General features: G+C 38.7%; 1 protein-coding gene across 3 annotated transcripts in view; it reads left to right on the top strand.

Moving 5' to 3' along the window:
- SHPRH (SNF2 histone linker PHD RING helicase) overlaps positions 1-16446 on the top strand; it is a 95064-nt gene that overhangs the window by 62276 nt on the left and 16342 nt on the right. For all 3 annotated transcript variants that reach the window (XM_007093724.3, XM_042987273.1, XM_042987274.1), the window contains exons 24-25: positions 4206-4277; positions 7355-7543. In XM_007093724.3, the coding sequence (XP_007093786.2) occupies positions 4206-4277; positions 7355-7543 (261 nt within the window). The remainder of the gene's footprint in view (positions 1-4205; positions 4278-7354; positions 7544-16446) is intronic.

The raw sequence follows: 16446 nt of genomic DNA, 5'->3' as shown, positions 1-16446 counted from the left end.
AGAGGGACTCAAACAGGAGAAAGAGAAATCAGTAGTACTTCTGATGGCCAGGTGAGTTAGTATTATATTTTGAACCTAGAGGAGCCTCAGATGCACAACAAACTTTACTCGTTTGCTAAGTGACACTTGACAGTTAGGCCTGAAGTAGAAATACACAGTGAAATCTTAGTTTCACAGCACTCAGGAAACAGTTCGTCCCCAAGAGAGCAAGGAGCCAACAATGAACATAACAGGTCTCACCACTGAGACATTTGAAACCATAGTGGCCTGCGTTTTTAACTAAACTTAAAACAGATCCCCAAAACCAGCTCAGTTTTTTATTGGATTGATTAGCCACTCACCCCTTAACCTAACTGCCTACTGGGGTAGGGGTAATCCCTGTGAAGGAAAATAACATCTAATTTTGTCAATTTGTTGTATCTCAGTGTGTTGTATATAAACAAACTAGGAAATAAGAAATTCCAAGAAATCTGCAAGGCAGGAGAATGTGACCAGTAATTAAAAGGTAATAAGTGGACAGTCAGAGCAGATCTATAAATAATTCAGATTGTGGACATAGCAGGAAAGGACTTTAAAGTAATTATGATTAATACATTAAAGAGAGGAAAAGCTAGACAACATAGATAAAATGAATTGGAATATATACAGTAGAATCAAATGGACATTTTAGAATGGCAAAATCCAGTACCTGAAATTAAATACTCGTTGGATGGTGACCAGACACAAAATGACAGAAGTAGTGAAATCAAGGATTGTTCAACAAATAATACAGTTTGAAGAAGCATATAAATAAAAGTAAAGAGCCGCATAAAGTGAAAGATGTGGGACACCAGTCATATGATTGGCATACATGTAATTGACGCTCCAGGAGAGAAAGAGATGAAATGGTACTAGAGCAACATGAAGAAATAATGGCTAAGAATTTTCCAAAACTGGAAGATAATATGATAATATCTTACAGATTCAAGAAGCTCAGAAAACCCCAAACAGAATAAATAATTTTTTAAACACCTACGAGTATCTTAATCAATCTGCTAAAAACCAAAAATAATGAAAAAAAAAATAAGCAACTAGAACTGGGAGAAAAAAAGAATAATACTTTCAAAGTAGCACCATAAAAATGGTGACTGTATACCTTCTCCTTGTCGACTACACAGGGAAACTGTTTTCTTTTAGCATTTTAAAGATGTCATTCCACTGTTACCACATTTCCATAGCTTTGCTGTGTAACCAGATAACAGTGGAAGAACATCTTTAAAATACTGTTTTAAAAAGTGAAACAAAGGGGTGCCTGGGTGGCTCATTGGGTTAAGCATCCGACTTCGGCTCAGGTCATGATCTCACGGTTTGTGAGTTTGAGCCCTGTGTCGGGCTCTGTGCTGACAGCTCGGAGCCTGGAACCTGCTTCAGATTCTGTGTCTTCGTCTTTCTCTGACCTTACCCCACTTGTGCTCTGTCTCTCTCTGTCTCTCAAAGATAAATAAATGTAAAAAAAACAAAAAAAAAAATTATGTTAAGTAAACAAAAAGTAAAATAAAGATGTTTCTAGATAAAGACTGAAAGAATTCCTTCCCAGTAGACTCACACCACAACCAATATTAAAGGGAGTTCTTTGGACTGAAGGGAAATTATCCCAGTTTGAAGGGAACTACAGGAAGGAACACCGGTTAAGAGAAAGCATAAATATGTAGGTAAATAAAAAAGAATATTGACTCTGCAAAGCAATAGTACTGTTGTATAGGATATACATCATATACAGAACTCTGAAAGCTATAACTGTAACACAGAGGAAGAAGGTAAGCAGAGCTAAACTATTACAAGATTCTTCCATATGTTAGAAAAATGGACAAAAAAGTCAGTAAGGATATCTAACATTTGAACACTGAACAACCATGACCTAAATGACACAGACCAGTAATACCCAGCAAATACAAAATACACTTTTCTTAGGAGTACATGGAACACTCACCAGAATAGACCTTCTGCTGATTCAAAGAACAACTCTTAGGATTCTTAAAGGATTAAGATTATACAAGATTATGTTTTCTAACTAAAGAGGAATTAAACTAGAAATCAATATGGAAAGATAACCAGGTAAAGAACCAAATATTCAGAGATTAACAACACACTCCTAAATAACCCATGAGTTAAATAAGTCACAATGGAAAGTAGAAAACGTTCTGAACAAAAATAAAAAATAAAAATTATGTGACAATGTGCAGCTAAGGTGTGCTTAGAGGAAATTTATAACTTTAAGTCAGGATCTGCAACGTACCATACGTGGGACAAATCCAGCTCACTGCCTGTTTTGTAAATAAAGTTTTGTTGGAACCCAGCCACACTCATTCCTTTACATATTGTTTATGGCTGCTTTCATGCTACAATAGCAGAGTTGAGTAGTTGCAACAGAAACCACATGGCCACAAAGCCTACAGTATTTACACCCAGGCCCTTTTTCTTTTTTTAGAGGGAGAAGGATCATGCATGAGAGGGGGAGAGGGGCAGAGAGAAAGAGAGAATCTTAAGCAGGCTCCACGCTCAGTACAGAGAGTGATGCAGGGCTCAATCCCACAACCCTGGGATCATGACCTAAGCCAAAATCAAGAGTCAGACTCTCAACCACCTGAACCAACCAGGCCCTTTATGGAAAAATAGTAATCGTACTTCAAATCTAAAGAGGAGATGTTGTAAATTATGATAAATTATTTACAGAATGCTACATAATGCCCTTTATTATATGCATGCCTGTGGATAAACTCCCGCACTGACTTTTGGCCATGTGACACAAGCGTAGAGATTTGCAAAGTATGTGCACATTAGAGTTTTCCCAACCTTGTTGCTCTTTGGAACTCTGAACCTATGTGAAGTAGCACTAGTTATCTTTGTTGAGGAGCAGAAACCTCAGCTCAGCCCTCTCTCCAGACTAGCTAGTCTTCTGGCTTCTAGATATCAACATGGCGCCATAGTGCACCATCCAGTCCCAGAGCACACAGCTGACCTATGGAATCATGAGAAGTTCATGTTTGTTTTAGCCACTCAGATTTTAGGTGGTTTGTTATATGTTGTCTGAAACCAAAATCAACAAATAGAAAAAAAGAATAATTCAGCTTTTTAAAAAAATACTTATATTTTAGTTAAAGGAATCGTTTTGAACACATTCAGTTGCTGAATCTATGCACAATTTACCTTTTTTTTTTTTTTAACTACTTACAAAAGTCAAAGGATAATCAAAAATAATTTTTTTTAAATGTTTATTTGGTCAGTGAAACCACAGACTTACAACTTCAGTGATCTGTGAGTCATTTACTTTCTTTTATGGTTTCCTCAGCATTAAAACCTGACAATTTGGTGACCTTTTTGAAGCTCAAAAATTTTTGAAATAGTTATAAAGAGATTTTGAAGAGAACTATTATACTTCAGTATAATTTCCAGGCGAAATAAGTCTCAAATCAAAGATATTTTGCTTTGCCCTAATGAGATTACAAAAGATACTGGAAAGAAACCTAAGGAGACCTGTAAATAAATGCTGCCTCTTCCCAAGTCTATGATCACAAACCCAGTGGATGTACAGAATAAATACTATCTTTCCAGTTTTTAAGGAGCCTTTATTTCAGACTTCCAAATTACATTTTTTTAAAATAATACATATTTATTTATAACAAAATTTAGCTTGAAAATAAAATTTTGAGAATTTACCTTTTATATCACATTGTGCTTTTCATTTTGCCTGCTATAATAGTCACATATATAGTAATATGATAACTCTTAACAAACTTTAATGCAATTTATTTCCTTTTTGTTGTTGTTGTTCCTTGAATGTTATTTGTAAAACCTGGGAATATTAGTATTAATTTTTTTTTAATGTTTATTAATTTTTGAGAGAGAGAGTGTGAGCTAGGGAGGAGCAGAGAGGGAGAGAGAGAGACAGAATCTGAAGCAGTCTCCAGGCTCTAAGCTGTCAGCACAGAGCCTGACACGGGGTTTGAACTCAGGAACCCTGAGATCATGACCTGTGCTGAAGTCAGTGCTCACCCACTGCACCAGTGCACTGAGCCACCCAGGCACCTATAATAATATATTATTAAATCACCTTAATTACTAGATCGTTTAAATAGAAATTGCCAGCATCTACTTTTATAAATGAGTTATAAAATGCATATCAGGTTTTAAAATGCAACTAACCTAGTTTTTATTTTTTTGAACAGTCTCAAGATAAAACATCAGGAGGCATTAATCCAGAACCTTGTCCAATCTGTGCTCGGCAGCTGGGAAAACAGGTGAAATAATAATAAATATCATATGCATTTATAAAACACTTTACACTTTCAAAGGCATTTACCTACAATCTCTCTTTTTTTCTCATAACAGTTTTACGTCCAAGGCAAAAATTCCCTCCATCTTAAGATAGGGCCAAAGGTTAGGTGATATGCTTTAGTGCTACATATGCTTGAGCAGTGTTCCTCCTTAAGTGATAGGTAAAAACATGTTTCTAGAATAACCCCATGTTTTTCGTTAAAGGTGCATAGTTTTACTTATTGTTTCCAGTCACAAGATCAAGTCTAAGTAATTTGACTTTGTCAGTTTAACATGTTTATTTGGTAATCGTACAGAAATATAGCATATATAGATTTATGTAAGGTATTACAAGGGTATAGTAGCATGGCATTTACTTGGGATTATTAATATCTAGTAATACCAGGCTTTAAAGTATAAATAATATCTCTCCTGGGGGAATTTAGATGTGATTTTTACAAGCCCATTATGTCAGTTAAGAATATTTCTTTTTGAATGTTGGTGTACAAATGTCTATAAACTTAATGGCACCGTATTAGCTTTCCTCAGATTCTTTTATCCTACCAACTGTGATTTTTGGAAGTATGAATTTCTACTTTGTATGATAAATCAATGTATACAATGTTAATTTTAATTGCTCCTCAAAATTGGAAATGAGTAAAAGTATTCTTGGCTGTTTTTTCTATGAACTGAGAGTAGAAAGTTAAATATATGAGCTCCACATTTTCTGACCAGCAATAATCAGGAAAAAAAGTACCTTTTAGTTTACACAAGTTATGCAGAAAGTGATATTTTTTAAAGGACATTTTATTGATAATAAATCTTAAATAGATAGATGCTACTTTTTAAACTGAGACTAGAAATGTACAGACCCTGGTGATTTCTGAGAAAAGTCACTGGTGAAAATGTGATAAAAGTGATAAAAATGGAAAGAATCATGATGTAAGTAGTATCTTTTTTACTTTTAGTTTTGATGAGATTCATGCAACTGGATGAATCAGAAATTTTGTTTAATTTATGTCTTAAACATTTCCAGTTTTTAAAGTTCTTTCATATACATTATTTCATTAATTTTAGTACAGCCCATATTGTAGTATAACCTGTATTTCCTACACTTAGGAGAACATTCTGGATTATAATAAGAGTAACAAAACTTTACTTTTTTAACTCTGTTCCTAGCCACAATCTGTAGGAAATCTAGATTAGCTTCCTGGTTCTCCTGTTCCCCTCCTGATTTAGAGAATCGGTCAGAGATAACTGGCTATCCAGATAATCTTTGGTTATCCAGAGATAATCCCTGGAGCCATTGCCAATTGTCTGGTCTTGGGTTTGGGCTGGTTCAGTCAACTTCCAGTCACCCCTGAGGCCCCAGGGCCAGGTGTCTCTGGTGTCTCCTGATTTGCAGATATAGGTGAATTTATCTTGTTCAGCTGTCCATGCGAAGCTGTCATGAGCCACAAAAGCTCTCTTATTGGAGGAAGTGCGGAGGAAGTGCCCTTCACCCCCAGTGGCAGTGGAGGCACACAGGTACAGCAGAGTGCTGCTGTGTCTACAGAAATGCGCATGAAACAGCTCTTTAATTTTACTGCAGCTTCAACTCCTGACGAATGACACGAGTCCCTGAGAGCACGTGTGCAGCTGAACAACAGCATGAACAGCATCAGCCAGTAAAGCCCCAAACAGCCCCTCCCCCTTGGCAAAAACTATTTTAAAAACAAGTTGATATGCCTCATTTTTCTCTTCCCTGACTGTGAATTCTTTCCTAAGGGGCTTCTTAGTCTGTCCTGCAAAATTCCTCAGGTGGACCCACCCATGCACCTTCTTTCCATGCACGTCCATATGTGTCCAAACCCTAGAAAAATACAGCTTAGTGCTTAGGGACCTAGTCACTCATAACACTGCTCCGTTGTTGTTGTTGTTCACCAGGGGAGAAAGTTAAATAACTTGCATAAGATGTACAGCTTTCAGAACTGACATCTCACCTAAAACCAATAGACTTCTGCATCCCTCATTGCCTAACACAGGGTGTCTCCATGGTATATTCCAAGAGTCAGAATTATTGTACTTTTCTTGAAATAGGGCAAAGGGGTATCAAAAATGTCTTTTTATTTATTTATTACGTTTTTTTAATGTATCCAGAACCACTTTTATTTTATTTTTTAAATGTTTTCTTTATTTTTGAGGAAGTGCAAGTGGGGAGGGGCAGAGAGAGAGAGAAAGGGACAGAGGATCTGACGTAGGCTCTGCACTGACAGCAGAGAGCCCCATGTGGGACTTGAACTCACGAGCTGCAAGGTCATGACCTGAGCCAAAGTCGGATGCTCAACCAACTGAGCCACCCAGGTGCCCCCCAGAACCACTTTTAAAATAAATGTGAGATACTAGCCCATCTCATTATCAATATAATGATTACTGTAACATGTGAAGTTGTAAATCCATTTAATGAGTTATATAGAATATACTGATGATGATGATATCTCCAAATTAATGTTGTTCTCAGTCCTTCCATTATATCTGCTGTTACAGTGCTAAAAGAGTAATTTGCAGAGGCGCCTGGGTGGCTCAGATGGTTAAGCGTCCAACTTTGGCTCAGGTCATAATCTCACAGCTCGTGAGTTCAAGCCCCACATGGGGCTCTGTGCTAACAGCTCAGAGCCTAGAGCCTGCTTCCAGTTCTGTGTCTCCCTCTCTCTCTCTCTCTGCCCCTCTCCCGCGCTGTTTCTCTCAAAAATAAATAAACATTTAAAAAAAATTTTTTAAGAGTAATTTGCCTTCTTCCTAAATACTGAAATGAGAACACCAACTTAGAAAATAATGGTTGGCTGGCTGTTATGCTCACAGTTAGTGTGAGTGGAACTAAAGACTATGGAAGCTTACTCTTGTTGGACTAAAAAATAGTTAATTTTAAAGTACAACTTAGCGTTTATGACTTAAAGAATATTAATGTCATAAAACATTTAGGAAGTGAAATGACTCCCTTCTCCTTTTAATATGTTTATACATTGGAAGGCATCTTTGATAGCATCTCACTGAGGTGTGTTCCGTGTGTTTTCTTTTCCAGTGGGCAGTACTGACCTGTGGACACTGCTTCTGTAATGAATGCATCTCAATTATTATTGAACAGTACAGCGTAGGGTCTCACAGAAGCTCCATTAAGTGTGCCATCTGCCGCCAGACCACATCTCACAAAGAAATCTCGTACGTCTTCACCTCAGAGAAAGCCAGCCAGGAAGAGGACATCCCTGTGAAGGTACAGTAGGTTAAGAACGTGCAGAAGCATAGTCAGAGCAATGCAATAGGAATCCGTAACTAGCAGTGAGAGCATCAAAATCAGAACAAGGCTGGCACCGTGACCGTGTGGAAACCACTGTTCCTGTCCGTAGGAACACTGCCCAAAAGCCTCAGCTTTACCATCTTTCCTTTCTGTGTGGGAGAAACACAAGAACACTTTTCAAACATGGCTGGCCATCGTCAGGTCCACTGTGGCAAGCAAGTAACATTTTAGAATTTCAGTTCTCCATCATCTTCAATAATATTTCTGTCTACTACAAATATAGCTCTGATTAAATTAGAGATTTACTTAAAGAAAGCTTCTTCCTCATTCTTTCATTTACCCTACATAGCAGGGAAAAGGGGTGAGCCCAACCTAATTGGAAGAAAAAATACAGTGGTTGCTAAAATTAAGACTGTCACAAGAAGGAGATAGTATACTTTTTTTTTTCTTTTTCATGTTTATTTACTTATTGGGGGACAGGAGTGGGCAGAGGGGGAGAGAGAGAATCCCAAGCAGGCTCCTTGCTCAGCACAGAGCCCCATGCCAGGCTCGATCCCACGACCCTTGATCATGGAAGCCTCTTGGGGGCTCAGTCGTGACTTGAGCCAAAATCAGGAGTCAGATGCTTAACCGACTGAGCCACTCAGGTAACCCAAAAGGGAGATAGTATACTTTCAAATGACATGGATTGGTATTTCATGATATAGCCAAAATTTGGCTTTATTTTCCTAATTTCTCCCATGCTTCATCTAAAATTTTAAGAAAGTGACTAGAATTTGAAATCCAAATAGGATCTGTACTTGGATTTTCTGTCTAAGGGGCATCTATTTGGTAACAAACCTTTACTAGAATTCTTTGTTCTTTGTCTTCCTTAAACATGCTTTTTTTTCTTCCCTAACCAAACTTAGACAAAGAACAAATCAATATATGATAGTAGCAGGGAATATAGGCCTGAAGGAGTAGTTGAGAGTTAAAAATCCTTATTTTTAAGGATTGTATTTTTTGAAGAAAATTAACTACAGGTTGAAACTATCAGGAGTCAGGCAGGTGATAGGATTCCCCCACGTGAAAAAAGTGTGGTTGAATTAAAGAATATGTAATTGCTGTTTATTCCTACTATTATTTGAGTAAAACCTGAAAATGTCAGTCACATTGCTCTCTAGTGTGTTGAGATAAACAGAATCCCGACGTTGAAATGAACTTCCTTTCATTCATTCATTGATTCATTCATTCATACCATATGTGTTTATTGGATGCATTGTGTGTGCCAGGCAGTGTACTGAGCCTCGCTGATACAAAGTACATTTCTGAATAAAACGGACATGAGTGCTGCCCCCGTGGATTTTACGGTTTGGCAATGTTGGGGAAAGAATTTGAGTTGGGGCAGGAAGCACAGACAGTACACAGATAATTAATATATTAGAATCATGATCAGCCCTACAAAAGAAAATCAAACCTGGCTCCTCTGAGGGAATGACAGTTAAATAGATGTCCAAAGAATGAATGAATGAACCCAGCTGGGGTGAGGAGAGAAGTGAATTAGTGGGGAGGAGGCTGCAGCCAGAAAGAAACCAGCAAAAAACAATACATAGAACGTCTATACACAGAATTCTATACATAGAATACATAGAATGTCTGAGACAAGAAAGAACTCGGTGGAACTCAGTGGCTGCAGTGTAGAAGGCACAAGGGAATGAAATGCGTCTGGAAACCAAAAAGGGGCCAGAGGCTGAGGGGCCATCTGAAGATTTGAGAATTTTCTTTTCATATGAACAGAAAGGCATTACATGTTATAAGCAGAGAACTATCATGATTCGATTTGAATCTTTAAAAGATCCCTTTCCTTGTAGTGTGGAAATTAGATTAGCAGGAATAGAGAAGAATGAAAAAACTTTGGAGAGACCGGTTCAGGAGGCTGCGGCAGTAGCCATGGTGGCTTTGACTAGGTTTCTGGTCGTGGAGACAGAAGGAAGCAGATCTAGTCATGAGATATTTAAAGTAAGGTGAATGGTAAGGTAGAATGCTGGAGGAGTTGATGAGGCAGACTTTGTAGGTGACCCCCTGGTTTCTGAAGTGAAAAATCGGGTGGATAATAAGTAGTACAGTTGCCAGTAGATGGTATTTGGAAGAAGGTATATTTAAACATGCTGTGTTTGAAATGCTAAGATACTCAAGTGCAGCTGTGCAGCACAGCCACTGGCATAAGTGATGTTGGAGGCTGTAGAAGTGGATGAGATTACCCGAGAAGAGACACAGAAGTTAGCTTCAGACCAGGTCCCGTAGGACTCCAGGGCTGTTTGAAAGTTGAGTAAAAGGGGAGGAGCAGAAAAGGAGACCAGGAAGGAACAGCTGGGGCCATGGGCAGCTGAGGAGCGAATGCTGTCCACAGGGGCCACAGGAGGACTGCTTCAGTGAGGAGGCAGCTATCAGCTGTATCTGTGATGTTGAAGGGGGCTCAGCCACTGGGGACCATTTTGGCTAATGAAGGTCATTGACAACCTCAGAAGGAGCTCTTTCCCTGGAAACGTAGAGGCAGAAAACAGTTTAGGAGGGAATGAGGAGTGAACAAAAAATGAGTAATAGAGAAAATGCCCAGATATTTTATAATAAATTTAGCTATGAGGTAGAAAAGAGAGAATTATAACCAGCAGGAGATACAAAGTGCAGAAAGGGGGATTGTTTTGTTTTAGAGTTTTTTGGGGTTTTTTTAAGATAGATGTTCTGCAGTATGTTTAATCTCTGGCAAAGAAGGATAGTTTGAAGATATAAGAGAGAGAAGGGATAATCTGCAGTGTAAGTTTCTTGAAAAGACAGTGTTGACATAAAGAGAAAGTGAAAATCCCACTGAAATCAAATAACAGAGAGGTTGGGCTACTGAGCAAATAAGCTGTAAGGGCACTTGTCAGAGGATGGGATATTTTAGTCATTTCAGAAAGGACAGGTATTCAGTACTCCAGATGTGGCTGCAGAAGTAGGTGACCCAAGTGAGGTGGAGGAGAAAAGGTGCTAGAAATGAAGAGGTAACTCGAATGTTGAAGGGGTTATCCACATGGACAGTGTACCCTACCTAGAGCTGAGGTATAGAGTTAACGATTTTGAGATAGGCCGCTGAATCCTTTCATGAATGAGAGATCGTGTTCAGTAAATGATGGCAGCAAAGGGTAGAATTAGGGGATAACTGGGCTTCATGAGGCCCAAAAGAATGGAAATTTTTACAAAAATGAGAGAGAATGATCTGAAACCTGCATCAGGGACCAGAGGATACCAGAGCTCGTAGTGTAAGGAATATTAGAGTGGCTGTCTCCATCGAGAGGCCTGCTGAGATAATGGTGTGCTCCAAGGGCAGCCATGTTCTAGTTAAAGCAAGGAAGTGGAGACCAGCATTTCCACAAAAGGTTAAAAGTGTAGAAGAGTTTGTTGGCCATAAAGCCCTCATTCCTGGGGAACCACCAGAGTTCGGGAGTAGAAAGAGAAAAGGCAGGGCGGGGAGTGGGAGGGAACTGCAGAGCAGTAGGGGAGTCACAGAATGGGGCAGACTGAGTGATAAGAGGATCATGACTCAAAGGGGTCATGTAGCCCTGATCCTTGTGAATCCCCTGGATAAATGTGTATTTTTAAGCCACATGCCAAAGGGTTACTGAGTGAAGGAAGACTAAGGTGGTCTGTGGTGCAATCTGCTGACCAGCCCTGAGGCATTTGATGGTTAGACCTGATCTTCCTCCCCACCCAAAGAAGTGCTTTCTGGAGCACCTGGGTGGCTCAGTTAAGCGTCCAACTTCAGCTCAGGTCATGATCTCGCGGTTCATGGGTTCGAGCCCCACGTCAGGCTCTGTGCCGACAGCTCGGAGCCTGGAGCCTGCCTCGAATTCTGTGTCTCCCTCTCTCTCTGTTCCTCCCTCTCTCTCTCTGTTCCTCCCCTGCTCGCTCTCTCTCTCTCTCTCAAAAATAAAGATTTTAAAAAAAAATTTTTTTTTTTTAAAGTGCTTTCTTCCCACGTTCCCTCTCTCCCTTTCTTCCCAATCCTGCAGTTTCCTTCTCCTTCCCTTAAAAAAGTCTTTCTTAGCCCTTGTTTCTCTTCTAATCCTTTCTTTGGCCTTAGACATCCCAAGGCCACAGATGGCATTCGTGGCTAAGAAGGGCTGCTGACCCTTATTGGATAAAAGCGTTCATCACAGTATAAGGAATGAGTGTGAGAAAGAAGTGCTGTGTCAGGCTTCCTGCCGTGAAGTTTAGGAAGTGATTGCTCTAGCTACCAGTAAACAGCACGGCCTCTGTGAAACTGAGTCATTGAGCCCATCAAACCCAAACACCTGTTCGTTTTATGGCATCTTTCCTAGATACACAGGAGAGAGATCAAGGCAGTTAGATTTGCTGTCCTGTTGGGACGGGAATATCGGTGTACAAATGCTGTTTATTATGCTCTGACTTCTTCCTGTCTTACCTCGGTACTGATGAACACACGAATTAATTGGAGCATCTCATAAAAAGTTGTCAGATTACAGAATTTACTAAAGTTAACTTTTCTTTTGTCACAGATGCGTCAATACTTGTATTCCCTTTTTATTAAGCACAGTGACTGAATGAATATTGGACCTGATAGGCTTGCAGGTTTTGCTTCTTGCCACATTTACTTTTGCTTCTCACCGCCTTTTCTGTCACCATTTCTGTCTGCCACTTCTGCCTTCTGCTGCCCGCCCCCTTTTCTGACTGTTGTCACATTTCTGCCCTACTGTCTGCCACCTTCTCTTTGAAGCATCTGCCTATTGTTTTTTCAGACTCCCTGCATCTGAAACTATCCTACTGAATAGTCACATCATCAGTTGTGAAGTTGAGGGAGTATTCATATATAAAATAAAGATGACTCTATGTAAATAATTACGGCATTATTTTGAAATTTTGTTAAGTATTACATCAAACTATTGCTAAACCTAGGGATTTTTTATTTTATTGTGGATTATCAAATCTCTGGCCTTTATTACACAAGACTGAGAAATAAATTTTTTATTTCATTGAAGTTTTTGTATTACCTGAAATGTTTACTTCACTCTTAAGTATTCATGTCAAGACTCTCAGAGCAGACAGTATATATCATACATAGTGCTTAATCATGTAGCTGGTCTTAGATAAGAGATATTTGACAAACAAAAATAGTATTAAATAACATGACCTGTTTTCTACTGGTATTTCACAATATGAGGAATCCTTTTGATGGACCATAGAAACAAACTGAATCGGTGTTCCCTTTAGTGGATGCACTTAAGTTAAAGACTGTATCTACCCTAACGGCTTTGTGACAGTATTCCTAAATGACCCTTGGAACCTACTGGGCATTTCACAAAGTAAACAAAATTCCCCTTGCAAGTTCTGACAACTGCCAGGCATTTTGGATGGTGAAGTAGGCTTCCTGGCAGAACATATGCCCCACGTGGCATGTTCCCTGTGTTCTAAGTTTGGAGAGGTTTCATACAAAGCATTTTTGTCAGTGGAAACCCTGTCCCTATGATGGGCAAGGTTTTTATGTCATGCGAAGTTTCTACCCAGGAGAAAATACACTACATGGGTATTAGCCACAGCAAAACGGCAGCCTTCCCACCATCCTGCACAGGTGCACAACCGTTTCAGCTTCTCAAACATTTGAGTGTCTAATAATTGACCTCCTTCTTAAAAAAAAAAAAAAAAAAAAAAGACATATTTATCCTGCCCCATTCCCATTTAAATTTTAACTCATTAGATCTGGAATCTGGTCCAGAAATCTGCATCTTTAACAAGTAAATTTATTGATAATAGAGATGTCTTTACACAGCCTCTTTGTAGAGAAAACAAAAATAACTATATTTCTACATTCAGACTCCCAGAGTATTTTAGCGATATCATGTGTGAAACTGTATGTGTAGAATTCTGTTGTTTGTTTTCTTCTCTCTTCTTTTTTTCTTTTTTGAGAGAGAGAGAGAGCCTGCGTGAGCAGGGAAGGAGCAGATGGAGACAGAGAGAATCTTAAGCAGGCTCCATACCCAACACAGCCTGACACCTGACACGGGGCTTGATCCCATGACTGTAAGATCATGACCTGAGCCGAAATCAAGTATCAGACACTTAACCAGCTGACTGAGCCACGCAGGCACCCCTCTTTTCTTTTCTTTTTTTTTTTTTTTTTTTTTGAGTTTTTGTTCAGTTGATTCAAGGATGAGTTGTAAAGTCTATCTTACATTTTCTTAATATAATTAAACATCTGGATGGGAAAAAACTGATTCCAGAATTCTGGCTGATCCTAAAATAATTTGGTGAATATAATCCGCAAGCAATTATATTTCAATATACTTACCTAAATACTTTTACATAAGATTCTTTTATATGAACACTAACTGATAATTTTAGAGGGCATTCATTTATTTTTGTTAGAAAATGTCATGAGTAAGTATAATTATGGTCACAAAAAGCAATTTATATTCACTGGCCAAGTTAGCATTTGTAATTCTGAACTGTTAGTGAGTCTTGTGTTAAAGTTAGCAATAGCTTACAAACATCAAGCACATAATAGAGACTTCTAAGATACAAATTATAAATTATCTTTATGAGATTACTGTTCTGAAAAACTTAACACTTTGTGGGGTATACACTTCATTAAAATGTGGAAAGGACACTGTTCATGAGGTAAGGACTTTTGGTTTATTCACTACTGTATCCCCAGCATCTAGAACAATGCCTGGTATGTTAACAGGTACTGAGTATGTAGGTGGATAGTGGGATGGATAGACTGATGGATGGACAGACAGATGGACATAAATAGTTGAATAGTATTTACATATAATATCCCTAAAAGCCTTTGGATATAACAAAATTCGTAACTTTTTTAAAAAAATGGTTTTTTTTGAGAGAGTGAGTGAGCAAGCATGAGCAGGGGAAGGGCAGAAAGAGAGGAGGACAGAGGAGGATCTGAAGCGGGCTCTGTGCTGACTACAGAGAGCCCAATGCGGGGCTCAAACTCATGTACTGTGAGATCATGACCTGAGCCAAAGTCGGATGCTTAACCGACTAAGCCACCCAGGAGCACCCAAATTTTTAACTTTTTTGCAGTTGCTAACCTATGTCTTTGAAATCCTTATGCAAAGTACTTAAAGGGACAGAATGATATTTTGGTGGCCTAGTGCACTTGTAAGCTTTCCCACAGCATAGGTGGTGTTTCCATTGAACTTTATTGTAATATGTGAATGCTTGAAGAACCCAACATTTGCCCCAGACATGTGCTTGAGAAACACTCCTACTTCATGAGACCAATCAGACCAAGCTGTATAACTGCACTAAATTATATCTGCCACTACCAGCATGGGTTTTTAGCATGGTGAACAGGTGCAGACAGAAATAAAACAATGTTAACTGATCTTACTCAGCAGAAACTACTATGGACAGCACAGGTGCATTCAAAGAATTAGTTCTCTTTTAAAAAGAAACGTCCAGAATAAAAGTACTCAATGTCAGGCAATACCAAGACAGAAATGACTTTCTTTGTACGGAATATTCAGGTTATTTGCAAGTTACAAGCCCACCATGGAAACCTAAAGAAAAAAAATGTATTATTTGTCACCATAACCATGTTGTAATCCTAGTTGGTCATATTACTGATTAGAGAACATAGTTCTTTTTCGTGGGTGGTGGGGGTTGGCTAAGTAGTGTAAATCTGTCTTCTTTAAAGTGGTGTTTTTCAGTCAGATGAAATCTTCAAAAAATCTCTAATCTTAAGATTGACTCTTGCATGTAGAATGTTTCAAAGATTGCAAAAATCAATCCATCTAATAACTGAGAGATGAAAATAAAATCTGTGCTCCGTTTAGACGTGATTGTCTCACCTCTCCCAAAGCCGAAACCCCTCATCTGTGGCAGACAGCACAGGCTGGGCATCCATTTGGCCCTCGGGCAGGAAGAGGCCTGCAGGTGCAGTAGCACGCCGCACTAGAGTAATCACATTCAGAGAGCCCATTCGTTTGGATAAGCACAGTGCTGATCGTACTGTGGAGCGAACTAGTTAAAAAGGTCCCAGAATTACAGCTCCTCATCCAGCCCCCTAAATCTCTTGTCCATCTGTAAGATAAGGGTAGGAAAGAAAGAAAAATCTATTCAGAATCAAGTGGAATGGCACACGGTGAAAAGCAATGCTGTCCTCCCTTCTCCCCTCTTTGTCTTACCACAGCGATCAGTTCCTGTTGTTCGTTGTAAAGGTCACCTATATGACTTCTGGTAACACACATAGATTTTCTTACTTAGAATACTAGCCGGAGACCGTAGACAGTATATGCTCTCTCCTCACTTTACAGTATGCGGAAATTAGCGCATCTCTTCCTCTTTCAATGTTTCTTCTCTGTTCCACATCCTAATTTCTGTTACAGTATCATAAACCTTTTATTACCTAATTGTAGATATGTCTTCCATATCAAAGAAAGTCAGTAAATAGTGAACAATATTTTCACTGTGGAACCAGGTAGAGTGATTGAAGACATGTGGAAAGGAATATAATTCTAATCCTGTAGATTTAAAATTTGCTTTTCAAAGAAAAACCTTCCAAGCACCCCAGTCTAATGAAACTTCGAACTTTTTTCTAGAAATCTTCCTTAATTTCTGTGTCAACTTCATCTGGCACCAATATCCATGTAATCATTGTAATATTCTTTTTTTCACTGTGCTATACTGCTTCAAGAAATTTTAGCAGGATGAGTGTGTAAATGGCAAATTTCAAAAAATGACTTCAATTTTACTTCACTATAAAGTGATAAGTGACTGACAGCACCCTTTGATGTAAGACATGATTGCAAATGTTTCACATAAACCAGTGTGTATGTATTTCACATATATGGAATACATATAATACATGTAAAATCTCTAAAGAT

This window comes from Panthera tigris, chromosome B2, assembly GCF_018350195.1.
Source record: "Panthera tigris isolate Pti1 chromosome B2, P.tigris_Pti1_mat1.1, whole genome shotgun sequence".
Classification (NCBI taxonomy): domain Eukaryota; kingdom Metazoa; phylum Chordata; class Mammalia; order Carnivora; family Felidae; genus Panthera; species Panthera tigris.
Note: the sequence above shows the minus strand (reverse complement) of the source record. Positions and strands in the feature narration are given on the sequence as shown.